This window comes from Suricata suricatta, chromosome 1, assembly GCF_006229205.1.
Source record: "Suricata suricatta isolate VVHF042 chromosome 1, meerkat_22Aug2017_6uvM2_HiC, whole genome shotgun sequence".
NCBI classification, from domain to species: Eukaryota; Metazoa; Chordata; class Mammalia; order Carnivora; family Herpestidae; genus Suricata; species Suricata suricatta.
The window spans coordinates 51500465-51523023 of NC_043700.1; the positions used below are offsets into that span (position 1 = coordinate 51500465).

The 22559-nt window shown below is 34.1% G+C and overlaps 1 protein-coding gene across 3 annotated transcripts in view; it reads left to right on the forward strand.

Annotated features, from left to right (window-relative positions):
• FBXO8 (F-box protein 8) overlaps positions 1 to 22559 on the forward strand; it is a 47905-nt gene that overhangs the window by 14041 nt on the left and 11305 nt on the right. For 2 of the 3 annotated variants that reach the window (XR_003908386.1, XM_029938677.1), the window contains exons 2-3: positions 4555 to 4891; positions 7771 to 7897. Coding sequence is in view for 2 of the 3 variants with exons in the window: in XM_029938677.1 (XP_029794537.1) it covers positions 4563 to 4891; positions 7771 to 7897 (456 nt within the window). In the remaining variant the exon portion in view is untranslated. Of the gene's footprint in view, positions 1 to 3693; positions 3987 to 4554; positions 4892 to 7770; positions 7898 to 22559 lie in introns of those variants that run through there. The other variant, XM_029938683.1, reaches the window with a different exon arrangement.

Genomic DNA, 22559 nt, shown 5'->3' on the forward strand with positions numbered 1-22559 from the left:
GATTTCTCCTACTTGCTAAAATTTACTTTTCGATCCCAAATCAGGACTCTTGGCACTGTCACAGTCATTCTCAGACATGTACAGACCTGCACAGATGCCGTTCCCAGCTAAGGTTAAGTTAAGGCAGTGCTCTGCTTTCTTGATGTAGCTTTCATATTGTAAACAAGTGTCCTTTTTGTGACCTGTATAGTGGCGTGTTGTTACATTTTTGGCCTTTTTTGTTGATGATTTCACTGTTGAAAATGCCTCCCTCCCCCCACCTCCACCAATTACTGTTAACACGCTGTGTACTGTTCCTAACTGTAAGAAGGCTGTTATGGTGTTTCCTAGAGAAAATGCCTGTTTTAGATGAGCTCTGATCAGGTTTGGTGAGTTGAATCTTAGTGAATAACAATGTATATTAAACAAGGTGTCTTTAAACAGAAACACTCCTAAAACAAGATTATGTATTGATCAGTTGGCAAAAATGTGGCCAGAGGCTTACAGGAATCTACTGCATATATCTGCTAGGAACAATGGGTTAGCATTTGCTAATTCACTGTATTCAGTGACTTTGTCACATGGAACTAACATGAATTACAAGAATTGACCATATTTCTTTTACTCTTACATAAAATAGACTATGCTCTTAAGAGTACTATTTCCTAGAACTAAGTATCTATATTCCTCAACCTGTTTTTGGAGAACAAAATTACCAGTAATAATTTCATCCCAAAATCTATATTTATACCAAAACTATTTATTTCAAATACACAGACTTCTTTGGTGTCTAATTTTTTTTCACTTTTAAACTTTTTGTATATTTAGCGACTCTCCTGTGCAGCTTGATATTTTTTTAGACTGAATAGTTGGCACAAATGACGGAGTATTGTAGCTTTTACAATGCTATTTTTAAATTTTGAAAATCTTTATACTAACATTTTATTACAACTTTAAGGCAAATATGAATATTTTGTACTTTGAAGTCAGTCCAAAACCCTTTTTCAGGAATTTGAAATCATGTAAGACCCCAGCATGAAACTATCATATTTTATATCTCTTTTAGAACCAGATGTTGACAGGTTACTAATAATAACACAAGGACCCGTTTCAGGCCATGTTAGTGGCACTATCATAAGGCATGCTGAGGTTTGAAATTGTTTAGTGGACACAACACAGGCTTTTTTGTTTTTCAGGTTTGGGTTTATTTGGTTGGTTGGTTGGTTTGGTCATCAATATAAACAATTGCATTTATGAGGAAAAGAATAATCATGGTTGAAATATGAAGTAACTAAAAGAGATGAAGAATTGTATGTATCACCATGAACAAATGAGTTTATTCAGCAGGCATAACATCTGGACAACTGAAGTGTCATTAAATAAGTTTTACCAAAGTGCTCATCATTTTCACTTTATGAAAATCTTTTTACAACAAACTCATAGCTAATATTTTCTTGATTATTGGCTTCGGAATCAACTTTATAAATGTTATCTCATTCAATACAATGACCTTTTGAAGTATAGATACTACTATTTTATAATATGCAAATAATCACATATAAAGAAGCTAAAGGTTAGAATAGTCAAGAAAATTCCCTTAAGGTCCTGTAAGTAATAATTAGTAGAGTCCAGATTTAAACTCAAGTCTGTTCGGTTTCAGAGTCCACAACATTGTGTTCCCTCCATGACTAATTTCATAGCTTCTGCAGTGGATATCATGTTGTTTTGAGAGTTTTATCACTTTTCTGACAGTTCCACCCACATTCCATATCTCTGTTATCCTAAGGAAGATGGGGAGTGGGGATGGAACTCTATAAACACCTTTTCCTTTCTCCAAAGCATAAACTTAAGATATTAATCTTCCTCAAGTGGTTTATCATTTTATGTTCTTGCCCAGTATCAAGAACTGCTCTAAAGAGAAAGGGACATTCTAAGAGGGCAATTTGTGGCATTATTCAGTAGGAAAATAGAAAATGCAGTTTCTTTGTCTGAATTATGCTTACATGAGCCTCAACCTTCCACCCCCAACCCAAGAACCAGCTGCTAGCTTTACCTCTTCCTACCTGCCGGATGCTTTCTGAATCACATTATCCAGTGTTCAATTTAAGTGATCCCCATTAAAGTCCAGAGCCTAGGGAAATCACCCTGATTCTGTGTTCCCTAGCAACATCCCTGAGAATAACAACAGCTGCCTAACAGCTGCTTCACCAGAAAGATGCTATAGGGGAAATACACAGAAATTGATATTAAGTGCCTTAAATCTTGAGATTTCAAATACTGTAGTTACCATGTTGTAGTATTCACATTTAGAAGTACAAAAGCCATAGAGAAAAATCAATGTAATCATCAAAAAGGACAAGATATACTAAATGACCTTGGCAGGCAACATGATTTTAGATACTTTCTTGCTAAGATACAGAAATAGCCATGATGGAAATAAAATACCTTTCTTTATGATTTTGAATCTTAAAATGTTATGGTTTGTCAAAATTAAGTTATCCTCATGTTGTCGTATGACATAGTGTATTTAAATGTTAAGAAAATGAAAATTCCTTACAAATTTTGTTGATATTCTTTATTTTTCTGTGTTAATCATATTTATTTTCTGGAGTTTGCCTTTTCCAGAATGTTAAATAATTGGAACTGTACATTATTTAGCCATCTCAGATCATTTTCTCCCACTTAGTAATATGCATTTAAGTTTCCTCCGTGCCTTTTTATGGCTTCATAGATCATTTCTTTTAGTCCTAAAACATTTCAGTGTATGGATGTACCACAGTTTATACACTCACCTACTGAAAGAATCTTGGTTGCTTACAAGTTTTGATCATTATGATGACAGATGTTATAGACATTTTTGTGCAGGTTTTTATGTGAACATACATTTTCAACATATTTGGGTAAATACCAAGGATCACAAATGCTGGATCATATGGTAAAAGCATGTTTAGTTTTGTAAGAAACTGCCAAACTGTTTTCCAAAGTGACTGTCTCATTTTGCATTCCTGCATTTTGCCTGCATTTGGTGTTGCCAGTGTTTTGGATTGCAAGTATTCTAATATGTATGGTATTTACTTTCTATTATTATTTTGATTTGAGATTGTAGAACAACACATGGTATGAAGCATCTTTTTATATACTTATTTGCTATCTGTATATCTTTTTTTGGTGAGGTATCTGTTGAGATCTTTTGCAGATTTTTAGGTGGGTTGTTTTCTTAATGTTGACTTTAAAAGTTCTTTGTATATTGTACATACCAGTACTTTGTTAGATAGGTGTTTTGTAAATATTTTCTCCAGCTCTGGGGCTTGTCTGTTCAGTCTCTTATGAGCCTATATAAAAAATATAAATTTAAGTATTATACTCTAATCACCAATTTAAGCACTACTATTATTGCAGTATGTGCTATAGGGATAAAAGATTATTTTTGTGTTTTCTTTGTAAGTAAATCTCCCCACGTTTGAAAGTTATTAATATGTTCCTTCTCATTGTAAACAGCTCATTAAAACTATTTTAAGGTTAGGTGATGCTATGAAATTTATTTTAATGATTTTATGTGAAAATTATTTTTTCTCCCAATTTTTAAATTACATGCACATACATGTTAGTAGTCAACATGGGCTTGTAAAACAAGAATATTTTGGAAAAAAGATCACGGAGGTAACTTGTGTCAGTTAAAAGCTCTTCCTGATTTCATTTTTCTCAAGAAATTTATTTCCCTGGGCAAAGTTACTATTTTAAAGCCAAGATCAAATAGGGAGCCTAGGCGAGTAGTTTGTTAATATTTATGTAGTGGCAGTCCAATATTTCTAGCAGATAAATGTGGAGCTGCTCTGGCTGGAGGTCAGGTGAAGGTAGAGGGGGCCCGGAGCACATCCTCGTCCTCTCCTACCTTTTTACAGGTACCGCTGAAGAACCTACTGGTCCGTCTGGAGAAGAACTGGAAAATTGGTTTAAATGATGATTTTTATTTAAAGCAACAACAAAACCAAATAGTCATTACTAAGGTATTTATCATGGAGTTCTAGGTGTCTAATTTATGAGGTTTCTGAATTAGACTTCAGGGCCTATGTTACATTTTATTACAGTCTACAACTTAAGTGTAGACTGGCAAGAATTAAAGGAAAAGCCTGTTTCGCAGCTGTTATGCATCTGGGAGTTTGGTTAAAAGGAACTAGCTTGGCTTAGCCTGAGTTTTGATAAAAAGCAGGGTCTAGAGGCCTTTTAACTAAAGTCCTGTGCTCTGATCAGAGCTGTATTTAATACTGGCCCATAAGTCCACATAATTATAATTTGTAAGAGTCTTTAGGACATTAGTAACTTTTAAATCTCACCATGTGAAAAATGATTATGTCACCTGTGGACTTTAAAAGCCACTAGCAAACTGGGATAAAGGTGATGATCAAATCAGATATTTCTGCAACTTACTCTGTCGAAGTTTGTACTTACGAGGTTCCAGCGCTTCTTTGTAACCTACTACAACTTTAACCATGCTTTGATGAGGAGTGTTAATTCTGGTAAATTAGTGCTTCGTGTCAGAGTTAACCTTCGTACAACATTCTGGCTTTCTCCCAGGCTTGCAGATGGGTCAGGGCCTGTGGAGAGTGGCCAGAAACCAGCAGCTCCAGCACGAAGGTTACAGCGAGCAAGGCTACCTGAGCAGAGAGCAGAGCAGGAGGATGGCTGCCAGCAGCATGCCCGACACCGGTCACCGGAAACAGGTCCCAGGAGGCATCGACATTTATCATCTTCTGAAGGCACGGAAATCAAAAGAACAGGAAGGATTCATTAATTTGGAAATGCTGCCCCCTGAGCTAAGCTTTACCATCCTGTCCTACCTGAATGCGACCGACCTCTGCTTAGCCTCCTGTGTTTGGCAGGACCTTGCGAATGACGAACTTCTCTGGCAAGGGTGAGTTCAGCCTAACACGTCTGATTCAGGCATCTTTAAGCCCAATCCCGCTTACCTGTTCGTTTTGTAATAGATATGTATGTATTCTGAAGTATCTCTTGTAAACCTAGGTTTGTATTTTGACTGGCTCTTTATTAAAATCTGGAAAGACACAGAGTTGTCATCACGGTCAAATTTAATATTGGAGAAAGGACAGTTTCAAAAGAAAACTTTACAGTTAGAAGTTATCAGTCAGGAGGTGTCAATTTACTGTAAATCAGAAATGATCAGTTTAATCTGAAAACACAAGTGGTTGGCCACCTGAGTGGCTCAGTCAGTATTGCATGCCCCGCGTCAGGCTCTGGGCTGACAGCTCGGAGCCTGGAGCCTCCTTAGGATTCCATGTCTCCCTCTCTCTCTGCCCTTCCCCTGCTGGCTCCCTGTCTCTGTCTCTGTCTCTGTCTCTCTCTCTCAAAAAAAAAAAAAAAAAAGAAAATTTAAAAAAAAAAGAAAGAAACCCATGGATGAATAGAAATTATGAATATCTCTGGGTTGTAAACGGATGTATTACCTTAAAAAATAAAAAAATCTTAAAAAGAATTTAAAAAATTTTTAATCCATCATTTAGAATGTTTACATCCCTGGTATAGTTTGTGCTTCCCATATGAAGATTGTGTGTTTACTTATTTATGTATTTCTATCATAAGTGTTTCATCTACTTTTTATTTTTTCTAACCACTGTTTCATCAATGAAGTAGTCAGATAGTAGAATGCCAGGAGATAACCTTGCTGAAGTGAAGCTAGATTATAGAAATTATAGCAGTGATTATATAAGTCTAAATTTAATCTATAAATTTAAAAATGTTTGGCATAGAATCTGTTTTATAGAACTGACATTACTCCTTACATAGCATCATATACTTGGGTCATGATAATGTTACCAAACCTAAAACAAAAGTCTTTTCGTGACTTTAAATAATTTCTAAATGAAAATCTAATGAGAGAATTAACAAGTTATCCAAATAGCATCACCAACAATGACACTGAGGCTTTCTCATGCTACAAAATTACAGTATTAACTACATAATTCCTCAACCTCTGAACAGATAAAAATCTTCTTGTTGTTCTCTCATTGTCTTGTTATAGTTTAGGTACTATGGAAGTGAGAGGAAATTCTATTAATTAATAGTGTTTAAATTATAGTTATTAATTTTCTAATTAATAAAAGAACACATAAAAGTATTTTAAAACTGGCCCATTATTTATTTAGAATTTCTTTTCTGCATTTTAGTATTCCCAGCAAACTTAATTTGTAATCCTGTATATGAACTTTGAAAAACAAAAGCTTATTTCCACATTTACCTGAAGTGAACCAGATTGTATTCTTCATCTGGGATTTAAATCTGGTGTTCATTTCTGGAAGAAGTGCTTCCTTTATTCTTATGACATTATTATGCCTATTTTTATGACATTTGGGTTTTTGTGTCTTAGTGATAAATTGCTTCAATTTTAAATTAAAGTCTAGCTTAATTTTTATTTTGATTTTGGATGTGTGGAATACTTAATATTGAAAGGTTCTATTACATAGCTCAGTAATAAAGTTCAAAAGCTAGAGGATTAAAGAAGGTGCTATAATATTGATAATTTTCTCAAGTTCCTAAACTCACTATTTTGAATCAGTGATTAAATTTGGTTGCTAAACATAATGCAGGGATATAAATTAACTATTAAGAAGTTATTCTCATATTAAATTGCATATTTTACCCACTATCCTCACAATTTTTGAAGTTATAGACTGAAACAGATCTTTTTCTTATTATCCTGTACATGATATGTGTGTGACAAGAATTTTGAGCCAATCAATAATGAATATCAATAGGGAATATGTCTGTCCCTACAAGTAGTGTTTTAAACACACAAAATCATATAATTTTGAGATAGTCATTAAAAGTGCACTGAAACATAATTTCAGTACTCTGTGGGTCTCTAGAGTAATGCACTTATATTTCTTGATCTATGGCATAGATGCAGAATTTTGAGACATTGTATATTGTAATAATATAAAACCAGCTTTAACCAGTAGCTAATGCCTTTGCATAGAGTTGGACACAACTATCCCAATATGAAAAATAGTGTGTTTTGATATGAACTATTAGCCTTTTAGGTTTCATGGGATTTTTAAACAATCATGTATTATTGTAATAGTAAAGAACTGGTGTTTTGAAGCAGGATCTTAAACAGCTAAGCTTAATGACATACAGCTTTCTATGTCTGTTCTGAAGTTACAGCATTATAATTTCTATGTTTAGCTTGCCTGTTATCAATATATGTATTGTTAGAAAAACAAAGTTCTCCCCTTACCTAGCAATCTTTACCCCCATGCAATTTTATTTTGCAATGGAGACATAGCTACTTAATCCTGTTTAGCTTTTTTGGTTAAGATTGCTAACTCTGGAGTAAAACTCCTTAGGTGCAAATCAACTTTTTCATCTCTTATTGTGTCTTTGTTTATCTTTAGCACCAACATCATAGCATTGTTATAAAGATTAAGCAAGTTAATATGATTTCAGTGTTTTAAATAGTGCTTGGCATCTACTAAGCACTCTGTAAATGTTATAAGTAAATATCTTTCTTTCCTATTATTAGTAATAGGTTATATTTAACTTCAGATAGTACTCATGAATATTAATCTTTGTAACTCAGAATCTTTATCAGAATCGCCACATTGAAGGCATTTGTCGACCATACTGTAGTAACCAAACAAGTACAGAGGTTAACATTTTCAACTTTAGAGCTATAAATTACTATTTTGTCTCATGTTACTATTATAGGGTATATGTACATATTTAACTTAGGAAATTAAATATAGTAATATTTTCTCATCTGATTTTATCTTATAGGTTGTGTAAATCCACATGGGGTCACTGTTCCATATACAATAAGAGCCCACCTCTAGGATTTTCCTTCAGAAAATTGTATATGCAGTTGGATGAAGGCAGCCTCACCTTTAATGCCAACCCAGAGGAGGTAAGTGAAGAGCTTGAGCATTTATAATAATAGAACTTTATTACCATCTTGCCGCAGCTTTGCTGCTATATAATAAACTTGCAAGTGAAGTAACAAGTCATTGAATGTTCCAAACTATTTAATTACTTCTTATTGTAATATATTAAATGATCAAAATGTGAAGACGGTGCTTTCACTGATTTTCTCCCTACTTTCATTTTATTATAACCTAGAAAATTTCAGAATCTCAGAAATTATTTTTCCAGAAATGTTTAAATGTGTAAATATACTGGAGGGGCTTCTGGGTGGCTCAGTTAGTTAAGTATCTGACTCCTGATTTCAGCTCAGGTCATGATCTCACAGTTGTGAGGTGGAGCCCCGTGTTGGGCTTTGCACTAACAGTGCAAAGCATGCTTGGGATTCTCTCTCTCTCCATCTCTCTGCCTCTCCCCATGCTGGTGTGCTTGCTCACTCGCTCTCTTTCTCTCTCTCAAAATAAGCAAACATTTAAAAAAAAGAAATATAATGGAAATTATACAGCACTCAGTACTACTACTTCTAGGTGAATTATTTTTTGTGGAATAAAATAACTGGCAGTGATTTTAATTTACTTTAATTTTCAAAGAGCAGTTTTTTTCATTTCTTGTAGAGTTATTAAGGACTATTTAGATCATGTATCCAAATACTTTTTATAAACTTCAAAAAAATTTTTTTAAGTTTTTAAATTTATTTTGAGAAAAGCCAAGATAGCACAAGAAGGGGAGGGAAGAGAGAGAGAGGAAGGGAGAGAATCCCAAGCAGGTATCATGGTGCCAGCGTAGAGCCAGACACAGGGCTCAGACCTGTGAAGCCATGATATCATGACCAGAGTCGAATCCAAGTCAGACACTTAACCAGCTGAGCTGCCCAGGTGCCCCACAGCAAAATATTTTTTAAAAGATTTTAACTTTTGTTATGTTATAATTAGAAAAATGTTTCCCTGACAAAATATTTTAATATTGAACAAAAGTACTGATTTTACAAATGTGCTTATCATAATCCAAATGACTTTTTTTTAAGTCTATTTATTTTGAGAGAGAGAGCAGGGGAGGAGCTGAGAGCAGAGGGGATAGAGAATACCAAGCAGGCTCCACGCTATAAGTGCAGAGCCCAGCACAGAACTCAGTCTCATGAAGAACCGTGAGATTATGACCTGAGTCAAAATCAAGTGTGGGACGCTTAACTGACTAAGCGACCCAGGTGCCCCGATGCAAATGGTATTTTTAATACTAAATTGATTTTCACTTATTACATACGATTTCTGAAATTTTTCTTGTACGCAAATAAAAAATGAACACCATACATACATTATGAGTTATGTCTTAGCACCACAGATATAACAAAATATATGTATTATAAAGCCTGATATAAATATTGACAGTAAGAAAACTGTTGGTTTTGATGTGCAGTGAATAGAGGACTCTTAGTTTAGAAGGCAAATGAATGGATAAACTAAACTGTCATGAATTTAGGTTTTGTAACTTAATTGCAAATTTTTCCTGATGTATTTTTATCGTAAAATACATACATTTTTCCTTCATTGTTTGGTCAAATCCAAGTTCTCTCCCATCTAAATATATAGCGGTAGGAAGGATGTCACTTTTTGATCGTGCTCTGTGGCATAGCTGCTGTGCACGAGAGATTCTTCTGAACCAACACATTTGAAAAATACCATGGTTTCAGAGGTTTCGTTATTCTCTGTTCAAATAAGACATTTCTTCTCACTAACCAAAACAGTTCTCCTGATGAACTTTATAATAAGATACATATTTTGCATTAATCTCTTCAGTTAATCAAATGGTGATTACTGGAGAACTGAGGCAGAATAGCACATAAGGATGACGAAAGGCAGCTGTTATAAGCACCAGCCTTATTATGTCCAATTTATCAAGGCATTCTGGTTCCTGTCATGAATTATGCTGATAATGAGCAATACTGTCATCTCCAATTCATATCATTTGCAACTGTTACATTCTAAGGGAAATATAACTTGGTAAGTACTGAGTTTTAGATTTACAAAGTCAGAAATGTTGGATGTAACTGCTGATATTAATTATGGTAAGTAGTCATGCCTTGCTAAAGGAATATCAACTTTTAAAATAAATTATAAACCATCGTTTTTATGCAAAGATGAAACATAGATAGGTCCTCATATTCTAGAATATGATATGAGTAGTTTTAAATACCTGAATTGGAAAAACTAGATGTCAAAATACATTTCCATCTTTGCAGCTACATATATCAGACTACAGAGTTCTTGTTACACCTCCTCTACTGTGTTTGCAGGGGTGGGCAGAGAAAATGAGGTAAAATTAAAAGACCTGTTTTTATCTCACAAAACTTAAAAACAAATTTTAAGTCAAATGTTTGCTAAAAGAGGGGATCAAAGTTATTAGTTGAAATAAGATTTTTAGATCTTCACATTTTACTTATCCATCCTATCTTCCATTATTATTGAGAGTTGGCTGTATTTTCATTTTCTTCACTCCCTTGCCTGGAGCATTACAGTACTGAATTCACTATTCTGAAAGGGGCACATAATGCTGCCAAAGAGGCATAGAGCTGAACCACTGGACTTGTGGTTCCAGAATTCTGATTCTATTCTTTTATGAACATCAGTAACTTAGCATGTGTTGCCTGATGGCAAACTAGAATCCCGTCTTTACCAGAATGCACCCAGGTTGTAAATAGGCAAAGAAAGGCTTTGAAATATACTTATAGATACAGAGAAATGAGGGTAAAGTATTTTAATGACTATAATCTTTATTTCATTGACTAATATAAACAGTATCAACTTGGTCGTTTATCCAAGTCAAGCCTTCAGAGTTGAAATTGTGTAATTCAAAGAGTTATCCCAATGGATATTTTTATATAGAATCATCTGCATGAGTCATACTTTAGCCAGGTCTTAGAGTGACTCTTGCCAAGTTTTTTGAGTGCTAGAAATCAGATGGTACTTTCTGAAGGTTTTTTCTGCCCTCATTGGAGCACTATCATCAAATGTGTTATTTTGGGTTCATTTAAGTCTGAGCAGTAAATTAGTTTTTATAATATGTTTAAATATAAGTATTGTTTATTGTTAGTACCTGAGATAAGATGTGTATAATTACTCAGTGTTATAAAAACTCTACTTTTCCATAATTTCTAGTTCTGTACTTATCATTTTGATAGCAAGCATCATTAAAATATTATAAAAATAAGAATACTTACAGCCACAGGGAGCAAGATTCTCCAAAGGACATCGTTCATGTCACGGATATGGGTAACCAAACTCCACAGCAACTGCTGGCAGTGGCTCATGGGGTGGGGGAGAACATCTGCACAGTTTGTGGTATGATTATCTAGCACGCTGTTGTTATCTGCATGACGTTGTGATCTCAGCTCTATGTAAAGTCTTGACCTTGTGCATGAGCTTGTGTACTTTGTGGCAGGTGACCACATTCTAGTAAAGGAATGTGCTGGAAGCCATCTGTGTACGTTAGGCTGTTTTTCCCCTGCATGTACAAGTTCCGTGTGTTGATTTTATTCTGCTAGCAATATTATAATAAAGTAATTTTTCTTATTAACCAATTAGCTACATTCCTTGAACTCCATTTAGTATTAAACATTTTCTTGACTTGGCAAACATGACTTAATTTCAATATATATAGGTTTTATTTTTGCTTGTGTAAGTATTTTTTTTAAGTTTTTTAATATTCTCATTGGGGTCAGGGAAAGTAGTCTTTTTGTAACTATAAACACCTTTTCCTTGTGTTCATAAAGGATGGCCTACAAGTGTACAAATTTATGCATAATTATTAGATTGATCTGGGATGGAGTCTATTATGAGAAGAAATATTTTAAATTTGACCTGCATAACATTTTAGAGGGAAATGCATAAGCAATTTATGTTAAAGATAATGATTCTTTTTGTTGTTGGTCCAGCTAAAATATAAACAGGAAATTGTAGTTCTCCATTATAAAAAGGAACTCAGAAGTTTGTACTCAGATGTAAAATCTTACTTTTTGACCTAATATACAGCAGCAAAATGTTCATTACCATTACTTCATAGCATAGCAACAATGATGAACAATATTTTTATTTCTAAGGATAGAAAACCCTATCAGAAATTGGTATCATCAAAATGTACAGATAAGCATTTCCCAAATGTATATTTTGGAATAATTATTCCACAGGACAATGGATAGTCAAAGGAGTTCCCAAGTCTAATAAATGACACATTATGATTAGCTGGCTTATTTCAAAACATTTAATACATTGATATACATTTTAAATATGAAAGAGAAGGTTGTTGTATGCAGTATTCAAATTTATCTGACATAGTGGCTTTTGGGGTTTGTTCTTTGGTAAAATAAACACTTGAGGGGATATGTTCTGTATATACTAGTATAGCTTATCAGTAGCCTTACTTTGTGTAAATAAATATATGTTCCTAACTGGATAGACATCTAGCTTGAATGATTGAAATGCCCTCTTGTTTACCGACAGTTATCTGATACCTATTTTACTTGTAATCCTCTTCTTATTGGAAGTCTATGAATCTATATTTGTTTTTTTGTATGGTAGTACTTATTAAAAAGGTTAAAACTAAGAGTTTTGTCTTGAAAGACTGAGATTTCAAAATTTGATTGTCATCTAATCTGTTGAAAAAATGTTACTTTGGAAAATAAGGTTAGGACAACAAACCTGATTGCCATATTGAATTCAAATATTTGCCTTTAGACATCAACATAAATATTCATATCAAATAATTAGTAACAAATCATTTATAATTATATTCTTGGGATCTCATTCTCTATACTAAGTTTATTATCTCCTGCAACACAGAGGTATTTTCAGTGAAGGCTGACAGGCCACTAAGATGCTTTTGAGTTTGGCAAATATACTGCTCACTTTTTCCTATGTGTATCATCTAGGGTGTTCTAGCTGGAAGGAACAGAGAACTTAATTGTGGCTTAACTATATACATTTACTTACCTCCAAAGACACCCGGAAGTGGTTATCACAGAGTTATTTCCATGGTCCACTGATCATATCATGGACTCTCAAGGTGTGTTGACTTGCCTTCTTTCGATAAAAAGTTGTCCACCACCACTCAAAACATAACGTCCTCATTTGAAAGTATCCTCACCATAAAGATAGAGCACAAAGAAACTCTCTTCAAATTCCTTATGCTTATTGGGAAGAAAAATATCTTTTTCAGGAGCCTTCAGTGCACTTCTGTTGATTTCTAAGGGACATACTGAATCACATGAACATTCCTAGACCAATTGAAAACAGAATAGAAGGGATTACATGATTGGCTTAGAGTTAATTATGACTGAGCAACTGGCTGAAATTCTAAAGGCAATAAAAAGGGCCAGGCCTCCAAGTATCCTCAACACTAGTTTTACTAGTGAGCCACTTGTAAAATTTGGTATTCTGTCTCTTACTTCTGTGCTCTCCTGGTTAGAAGCCTTACCCAAAGGAAGAATACTGATAAGAGGCACAATGATTCAAATTGGCTGCTGAGATGACCTTCTTGCTACTTTAGGTCCTTCTGCCACTGAACAAAAAAGACACACACACACCCCAAAAAAATGAGGATCAGTAATTATTCTGTGGTTGAAGTAATTAAACCTAATTATGAATGGAAAATAGTTGCCCCTACAAAGTGGGGAAAACAGAAGGATATAAGTAGAACTCAGGAGATATCTTCAAATTCCTTCTAACACTACTATATCCTATTATAAAAGTAATTTTAAAAATAAACCACAGTAGCCCTATATCGGCAAGGTTTAAATCACACCGCTTAGACTACTCACTAGATAAAGACTTTGAACAAGCTGAAAGGATAGATCCATTCTCAGCCTCAGAAGTTGAATACAGATTATTACAAAACACTCATGTTAATTTTATTTCCTTTGACTCTCATGGCATCCACGCAATCCAGTTCTGACCTATAAGATTGAAGGAAACATGTGCAGAGAAAATTTTAAGTTTCAAAAAAGGCAAAAAAAAAAAAGTAGTACTGTTGAGTATCTATGTGTATATGTGCATACCCGTCAATGTGCATACCTCTGGCACTTGTGTATGAGCATATAATGACGGGAACAGAACCGGCCATCTTGCAGCCATGAGAGCTATTAATGCCACAATGCAGTAAGAAGGAAGAATTGAGTCCATGAGACTAACAATCATGGAGCCAGAATACTTTGCAATTTATTTGTTATACAGGTAACAAATCCTTTACAGTTTTGAATTGGGGCTCCTGTTGTTTGCAGTCCAACGGATCCCAATGCAGCATCATCACCATCATCATCACCCAGACTCATCAAGACTTTGATATGTAATCCTCAACAAATTATTTTTTATAAAAATAAACAGTACTAGTTTTCATTAGCAAATTAATTTTATCCCCATTTTTCTATTGAGAATTTAGTTAAAGCAAAGGAGTTCGTTGACATTGAGAGGCATCCCTCACTGAATATAGCTTAGAAAACTTTCTCCTCTATTGGAATGATTTTTGCAAAACAGCTAAAATACTCAAGCTAATTGGCAAAATCCTTTCCCCTTGATTAGCATTAGAGTCAAAATGAGAAACTATGCCTCGCAGACACTAAATATTATCCTCTGGCTAGATTTTAGTACTTTCAGTCTGGTTATGACTTGTCAGGTGGTACCAAACTGGAGGCCATATACTTTTTTGTGGTCACCATGGCATGTGTATGGGTGTGTATGGATATATCTTTCTCTTTTTAATCTGACCCATCATGTGTTAATTTTATGTTGAAGAAGGTAACATTATCCTATGCCATTCAGGCCAGTACCCTCCCCTGACCATAATATATCTTGGCTACCCTCCGATTCCTTTGTCTGCAAGAGTCATCCCAGTATGTACGATAGAATCACTCCACAGAATTACACGGACTCAGGGTAAACCTTTTAGAAGCTTCAAAGGGAAACAAATTTCCCAACCCTTTTTGTCTTAATGTAATTGAAAAAGAGCGTCAGACCTAGAGTATCTTATAGTTTATTCATCAGGCAAACCACCTGATGTATTTTGCTTTTGTTTTCTCTAGTATATCAAAGGGGATATTGTTACCTCATTTAGTGTGAATTATCTAGGGGAAACGTAAACTAGTAAAATTATCTAGGGGAAAATGTATTGATCTAGGACTTTTAACCAGAAGAAAGAGTAAAGCTAGAATATTTTAGTACCACAGCACCCGTACTACCAACTCTTAAATTTTAAAATGTGCAAAGCGTAAAATGAGCGAAAATTTTTGTTTGAGTTTTACTTTTGTTGCCAACTTAGATAAATATACCTGCAAGTTTACAATATTGTGTTAATATTTTAAGTACATTTCAAAGATAAATCTGTTTACCTCTTACTTCCTTACCATATCCTGACAACCTTAATAACCTCAATGTTCTTTGTTATTTGATGTGTCCACAGTTTCAGTGAAATTTGACAACACTTTCTGGATCTAAGTTATCAATTTTAATGTCTAAAGTAGTTGTCTCTCCTACATGTCTCATCTGAATTTAGCAATTGCTAATGTCACTCTAAAGTATGAATTCTTTATCAGAAACCTAAAAAACAAAGTACCCTTAGTTCTTGGATGTCTTCAGTTGTACAGCATCCTTTGAAATATGGGAGTATTAAGGAAATATTACATTAAATGCAAAATTTTTAACCAACAGTAATATACATTTGTCCCTAATATTATATAACATTTTCTTTCATGTCATAAAATTGTTGAAGATGCTTTTATTATAAAAGTGATAAGATCATTGTAAACCACTTTTGGCCATTTGTTAGGAGGTAAATATAGCATCAGAGTGACCTGTTGCTTTTTATTATTTGTGCTGGTGACTATGACTTTTGAGAGTTTACTGTGTGAGGCATTTCAAAGTATTCTGGAGTTTTGATCCAACTCATCGGTTTTTATGGTGGTCATCTTCTTTTCTTTTTTAACTTTAGTTTAATTATGTAATCCTTAAAAATGTGTAGCTTCTCTAGAAAGCCAGCTAGAGGACTTCTACAGATACATTAATTTGAAAAATATTTATTAAGTATCTCTCCACTAACTAATTATGTGAGTTTGACCTTGGCAAATTATTTAACGCTTGCACTCCAATTTCCCTGTATGTAAATTGAGGACAAAAATATTACATATATTATGGTATTACTGTGAATATTAAATGAAATAATATATGTTAAATGCTTAGCATCTCTAAGGGCTTCCCAAAACATAGCTTTCATTTATATTAGTGGTACAACCATAATAACTTACACTGTCAGGAGCCAAGTACTGGTCTGAGCTTGGAGGTCTTCCTCTCTTGGAACGTTTGGATTCTAGTAGATATAAATATTTGACACCTGAGTCTTGGCCCTTCGTGATGTATGTATTAGTCACACCAACATCTCCTAGCTTTAAATGGTAATACCATTCATTGGCCTTTAATATTATTTCTTAGTATGTGATGAACAGTCTTTTGCGTATACAGTAACTCTTTGTGCCAGTGGTGATACTTAGTTTAATCTTTTTGGGGATGTTTTAAACAATAATTAGTTGTCCAAAATTATGTTTAAATTAAAATATGTGTCATGAATATGTGGCTGAATGTGGTTTACATGAAAAAGAATACACTTGTGCTGGCAGTAAAACTACCATTTAAATCCCAGCTTGCTTCTCTCCTTGTCTACTATTAAGATCTGAGGTTTTTCTTAATATATATTTCAAAATTGTTTCAGAGCCATCAAAATATATTTATAAATGTACATATGAGAATCTAGGTAATATGAGAAAAATACTTTTTATTTACCAAAGTTGAGTTTGTCATTTAAACATATACATATATACACATATATTAGTGGTGAATGCATTATTTATATGTGGTTTTTATGAAGTGGGAATTTTAATTAGCCAATATTAGTATTCAAATGAGTCACTTTCTCATTAGTTTGAATTGTTATTAATTGTTCCTTAACCTAATAGAGTTTTATTTCCAGATTTTGATTAGAATGTTTTCTTTTTCTTATTTACAAATAGTTTAGTGAAAAAAAGGACTTTTCCTGAAAGTTGAAACTTACTCACTTCAGCTACCTGCAACTTGTCAGTAATATTAGTTGTTGGTAGTTATTTATCATTTAAGAATTACCTTCATGTTCTTCATCTTGTTGATTTATCCCAGTCATGAGAGGGATACTTTTGGAGACTACTAGAACTCAGTGTGGTTCTTTCTCTGTCTGAGTGTATTAGAATTAATTAATAGGAACTTTCAATTGTTATTTAAAATCTAGATAATGACATTTATGTTATTTTGTTTGATGTCATTGCTTTCTCTCCTATGAAAAAGAAGCACAATGATGTGTCTTACATTTCTCCTCCATTTTCCCTGGACTCCACATTAGAAGTATTTTCCATTTTTGTTTTGATTTTCTTTGAACGATCCCTCTTTTTATGTAAAATTTCCTTTTGACAGCTTCTAGCTGCAAATAATTTAGGGTGTCTATCTGTTCTTAGCAGTTTATCAACATTGTGCCCTTCGATGTATGGAAAAGTCCTCCATAAAATTGTTCTTGGAAGCTGAAATCCATGCCAGTTTTATTCCATATTCCATACTTAAAAGTGAACGACATGAGTCATTATCCTCTGGAATGTCTTATATGGACCAGTTTCAGTAAGGAGTTGGCTGCAGCATATCAGCATTTCCGCTTCCCATCTATCCATCCTCCATGTAAGCATGGGCGATGTGTGCTCTCTGTACCTCCTAGGGACGAGAGAAGCCAAATCTGCAGTTCACATTTAAAACTGACATCAAAATTATCTTCACATTTCTTTCCCAACTGTCATTACCTCCTTTCCTCTGATTTGTTGTTAAGTCACACAGACACTTTCTATGAATTGCCTACTGATAGGTACCTCAATAAGAGGTAAACTTTATTTATTGCTCTTATGATTTTTTCAAATAGGAGAACTTTAAAAACTTGAGCATAGTTTTTATTTTAGTCTCTGAATCTAGTAACTAGATTAGGAATAATGATTATAATATGTATAAATCACCTAAGTTATAATGAATAAATGTAATACACTACATTTCTAAAGTACACGTGGAAGGTCAGTGTTATAACAGAGGAGAGTAGCCTGAAAACTTCCAGAAGAAGAAAATACTACAAAAGTTAGTGGGTAAAATGAAATGGAATGACACATTAAAAACATTGATACTTAGACTTAAAATGTGCTCATTAAGTAATCTTCTGCATTTATTTTGCTGCAACTAAAAAGCAGCGTGTTGATTTATTACTTGAACAGTATATATATCCCCAAAGGAATCTCACCTGTTCAAGTTCTATGTGTTTTCCCCCCCTTAACCATAAAATGAATACATATTCTCTGATTAAACATGGAGAGAGAGAACTGCTGACTGAACATAAATTAATAGATTTTACATTTTGCTTCACTGATTCTGAAAGTACTGTAAAAGAGAAGAAGTAATATCAGAGCAGTCATCTGAATCATTGTTGCTAGTTTCTAACGAGACAGTGGGATACTCCATGTGACCTGTGGAGGGCTGCCTCTATCCAGAAAATGACATCCATAACATTTTTTGTATCGCTTAACTTTTGCATTATTTTTACTCTGAAAAGACGCCATTTCAGTTGCTCATTTCACTGAGGCTAAGATGCATATATGAATATTATATCAATTCTTATTGAAAGAAAAAGTAGAAATCTAGACTGAACTCTTTTATAAAAATTCATTGTTAAAATTTGAGGATCGTTATTTTAAAAGTCTTCTAATAACGTCATCTAAAAAATAAATGCAGTGTCCATTTTGCTTTTCATTATATAATTATAATAGCATTATATAATGCTCTAAGGACAGGTTTATTAACCTGAAAATAGCCAGGGTTCTGGATTTTACATTATGAACAAAGGCACATTTGAACAAAAGTAACCAAAAGCAGTTTTTTTCTAAATTTCTTTATTATGGTGTTCTGAAAGCTACAAGGATACCCCTTACTTTGTCACAGTTTTGTTTTATAACATGATTGTTTTTGTTGATACAAACTGCTACACAATGTTTCTGCCAAGTGTCTATGTGAATGGCCAGTATTCAGTCCCAGTGGTCAGTATTTGGTTTCTTAAATTAAAACTTTGTAATTTTTTAAGTCAGTTTTAGGTGTGTAACAAGAGAGGATTCTTTTTCATTTGGCTTTGCATACCAAATTTTTTAGAATTCCCTCTGTTCCTAAATGTATAATTTCTAGTCCTGAACATAAGTATGGTAGATTTTGCTTTTGAAGCACACCATGGATAATGATGATTTGAATCATCGTTGTTGTTAAAAGGGGAGAGAAAACGTGGGTGCCGATGTCATAGAAGAAATGAAACAAAGTAAAGGGATCTTAAAACAAATTATGTGAAAAGAGCCATTCTTACAATCATAAATAAATTATATTTATATATATATGTGTACACACACACACATATATGACTAAACTCCAACACATCTTTTTCTTCATTCTGAACTCCTTCTTAATATTGGCATAAGCTATCTATTCATGATTTCTTGAATTGTTTGCCTCCTAAACAAATTACATCAAAACAGTTCACTACACTGATTTGATGGTGTAAGTCTTGGGGCTGTCATTTGCAAAATCATTTTTAGGAACATATTCTGTCGAGTCTACTTTACAAAATTTCTTAATTGTTCTTTCTTGGATTACTGTAAACTGTATTCTATTAAGGAGAACGTAACATGAATTGACATGTCACCTGGATTCTTGCTGCCGCCTGGCGCTCCTTTTGTGTATTCCTTGTTTTGCAGCACCGTTGTAGATAGAAACCCTCAGCACTTCACTGAGAGATCCAATTCAGCTCTCTTTTCCAACTCTTTCTAGATGGTTTGTCCACCCTAAGAAGAAAACCAATATCCACTCTGCTTTCTGCCTTTGGCAGTTTCTTTATATGTCTGTCTCTGAACCAGTACTACTGCCCTGTCCTCCAGGCTCAGAAAGCGTTATCAACTCCCTATGTCGGCTTTTATGATCCAAGATTTTTCTTTCCTTCTTTTGATCAGCTTCAGTATTTTCCGTTATTCTATCTTCTCTATCACTTTTTTGTTCCTTTGTTTCTTCCATCTTTGGGGTCTTTGCATCCAGTTGGTTTCAAATTTTAGTTATTGTACTTTTCATTTCGGACTGATTGATTTTAAGCTTTTTTATCGCCATGGTAAGGGACCCTCTGATGTCTTCTGTGCTTTTCTCAAGCCCAGCTAGCAATCCTAAGATGTTGCTTTAATTATGTAACTATACTATGTAATTGCGTCAAGTACCCTTTTCTTTACATTTCAAAGACTTTTACCCCCTGGGACTTTATTCTACCCTTGTTCTATTCATTACTTACTCCTTTACTTATTCTTCTTATTCAGGATCCTTAATCGGTAAATTCAACTCTCAGGTTTTTCTTTCTCTTATTACATTGCCAACTGCTTACTCTGGCTTTCTAATTGTATCTATTATCACCTGAAATTCAACATTTCAAAGTCCACACTCATTACTCTTTCCTTTAATTCAACACCCTCTATAACCTGTGGAGGTTGTTTTTTTTACCCTGTCAGTCATTCCCTTTTCATCTAAGCCAGAAACATCAGTTAACGTTATCTTTCCCTTTTCATTATTCATTGGTGCGTGGTAAATGTGCTCTCACTTCTCATTTTTGTATACCTGGGTAGCATGTGGGGTTTTTCTTACGTATGGTTGTAGAATAGACTGTTTTCTTTGCGTTCCTGTCGCTCCCCCACATGCATAAGTCTGGAATATGGCGGCCGCTGTCTAGTTTATGTTGCAGGTCTTCAGGGGCTTCCACTTACATGCAGGGTAGACAATAAACTTTATGCTCTAAACTTCAGCCCTATTTCTGCTATAGTGTGATTTCAGACTTGCTGTCAAGCCCAAGATAGTTCACGTTTTCCTGAAAATAGTCTGACTTTTTTTACCTTCTCATGTTTTTGCTCATCTAATAGAACATCAACTAAAATATTCCTCTCCAGTGGGTCCCTCATTCTGGCCTCTCTAAACTCCTGCCATCATTTCAAGAGTAGATAGTCCAGGAAACCTGATCCAGATACACTGTCCTACAGTGATTTATTTTTATTGAACTACTGAAGTGGTTATTTTTCATACCTGTTCGTTTAGGCCTTCTTTCCCTGTCTTGTATCATTGATTTGTCACAGATGTATGAGGTAGTTATTTGTGGGCCTGTGTCCTCTCCCAGATAAATTTTAGATTTGCTTAGAGCAAAGCTTTTATACTTCTCACTGTCTGTCACTGAACACCTTGCACATTTACCATTTGCTTAGTACTTTTTAAGTGAAGATATAGATGATTTTAATAGTTTTGTTTTGACTCAGTGTTTCAGAAATGCTTTTAAAGCAGATACGTAGATATCTATATGAATATATATGCATATACACAGACATACATATGTCAATTTTATAAACTAGTCTTTGGGTGTTCATCTTAATATTTAAATTTAAAGTTAAATGGATACTTTTTTAAAAAATCACGTTATTAAGGAATTTAGGATTTGCAATATGAATAGTATTTATGTTTATGATTTTCTGGAGAAATATGAATCCTAATATCTATATTCAATCTATTTTCATCAAAGAATATTATTTATCCCACCATAACTTTCCCTTAATATTATTTATTAAATAAAATCCATTTTGGTCAATAGTTTTCTTCCAGATAACAGAAACTTCCCTTTATGCTATGGAGCCAATCATTACAGGACCAACACCATTATGATTATCTTTGAGTTATATGGCAAAAAAAATAAATTAACCAAACGAGAAACTACTGGCCTTGAGCAACTCTGTTAGCTGTTGTTGCAGGCACGATCTTCCTTATGTGACACTAACCTGCCTCCTTATTCCTGACATTTAGTAACCATACTCCTACATCGCCTAGCATAGGATTCCTAACCTGTAGTTCTTAGATGAACTTCATGCATTTCATTTTTATTTTTAGAAAAATATGGGGTTCCTGGTGGCTCAGTGGGTTAAGCATCCGACTTCAGCTCAGGTCATGATCTCACAGTTTGTGAGTTCAAGCCCTGCATAGGGTTCTGTGCTGACAGCTCAGAGCCTGCTTCTGATCCTCTGTCTCGTCACTCTCTGCCCCTCCCCCTTTCTCTCTTTCATGCAAGGACACTCTCTCTCTCTTAAAAAAAAAATATTTTTAAATGTGTGTATGCATTATTCTGGGATGAAGTTCTATAACAGCTTAAGATCTTCACTAGAATTACAGTGTCTGTCCTTTTTTCCTTATGAAAAAGCCTTTCAGATGTCTTAATCTTAAACTTCTTTCCTAAGTATGTTTTTTAGGCCTAATATCCCTAGATCCCTCAACTCTTTATTATCTAACAGGACTTCTAGACTCCTCAGCCATCTTATCAGGTCTTGCTTTCCTTTATCCAGATAAGTTCTAGTTTATCAATATGTCCCATAAAATGGACACTTTTATTATAGTGGATTATGTAGACAATAGCAAGCTATAGACTACCTTTTTTTTCTAGAAACTATGTTAATATCAACTAACATTGATATTCATGATTTCCTTTGCAAGACGCCATATACATAGGCTCAC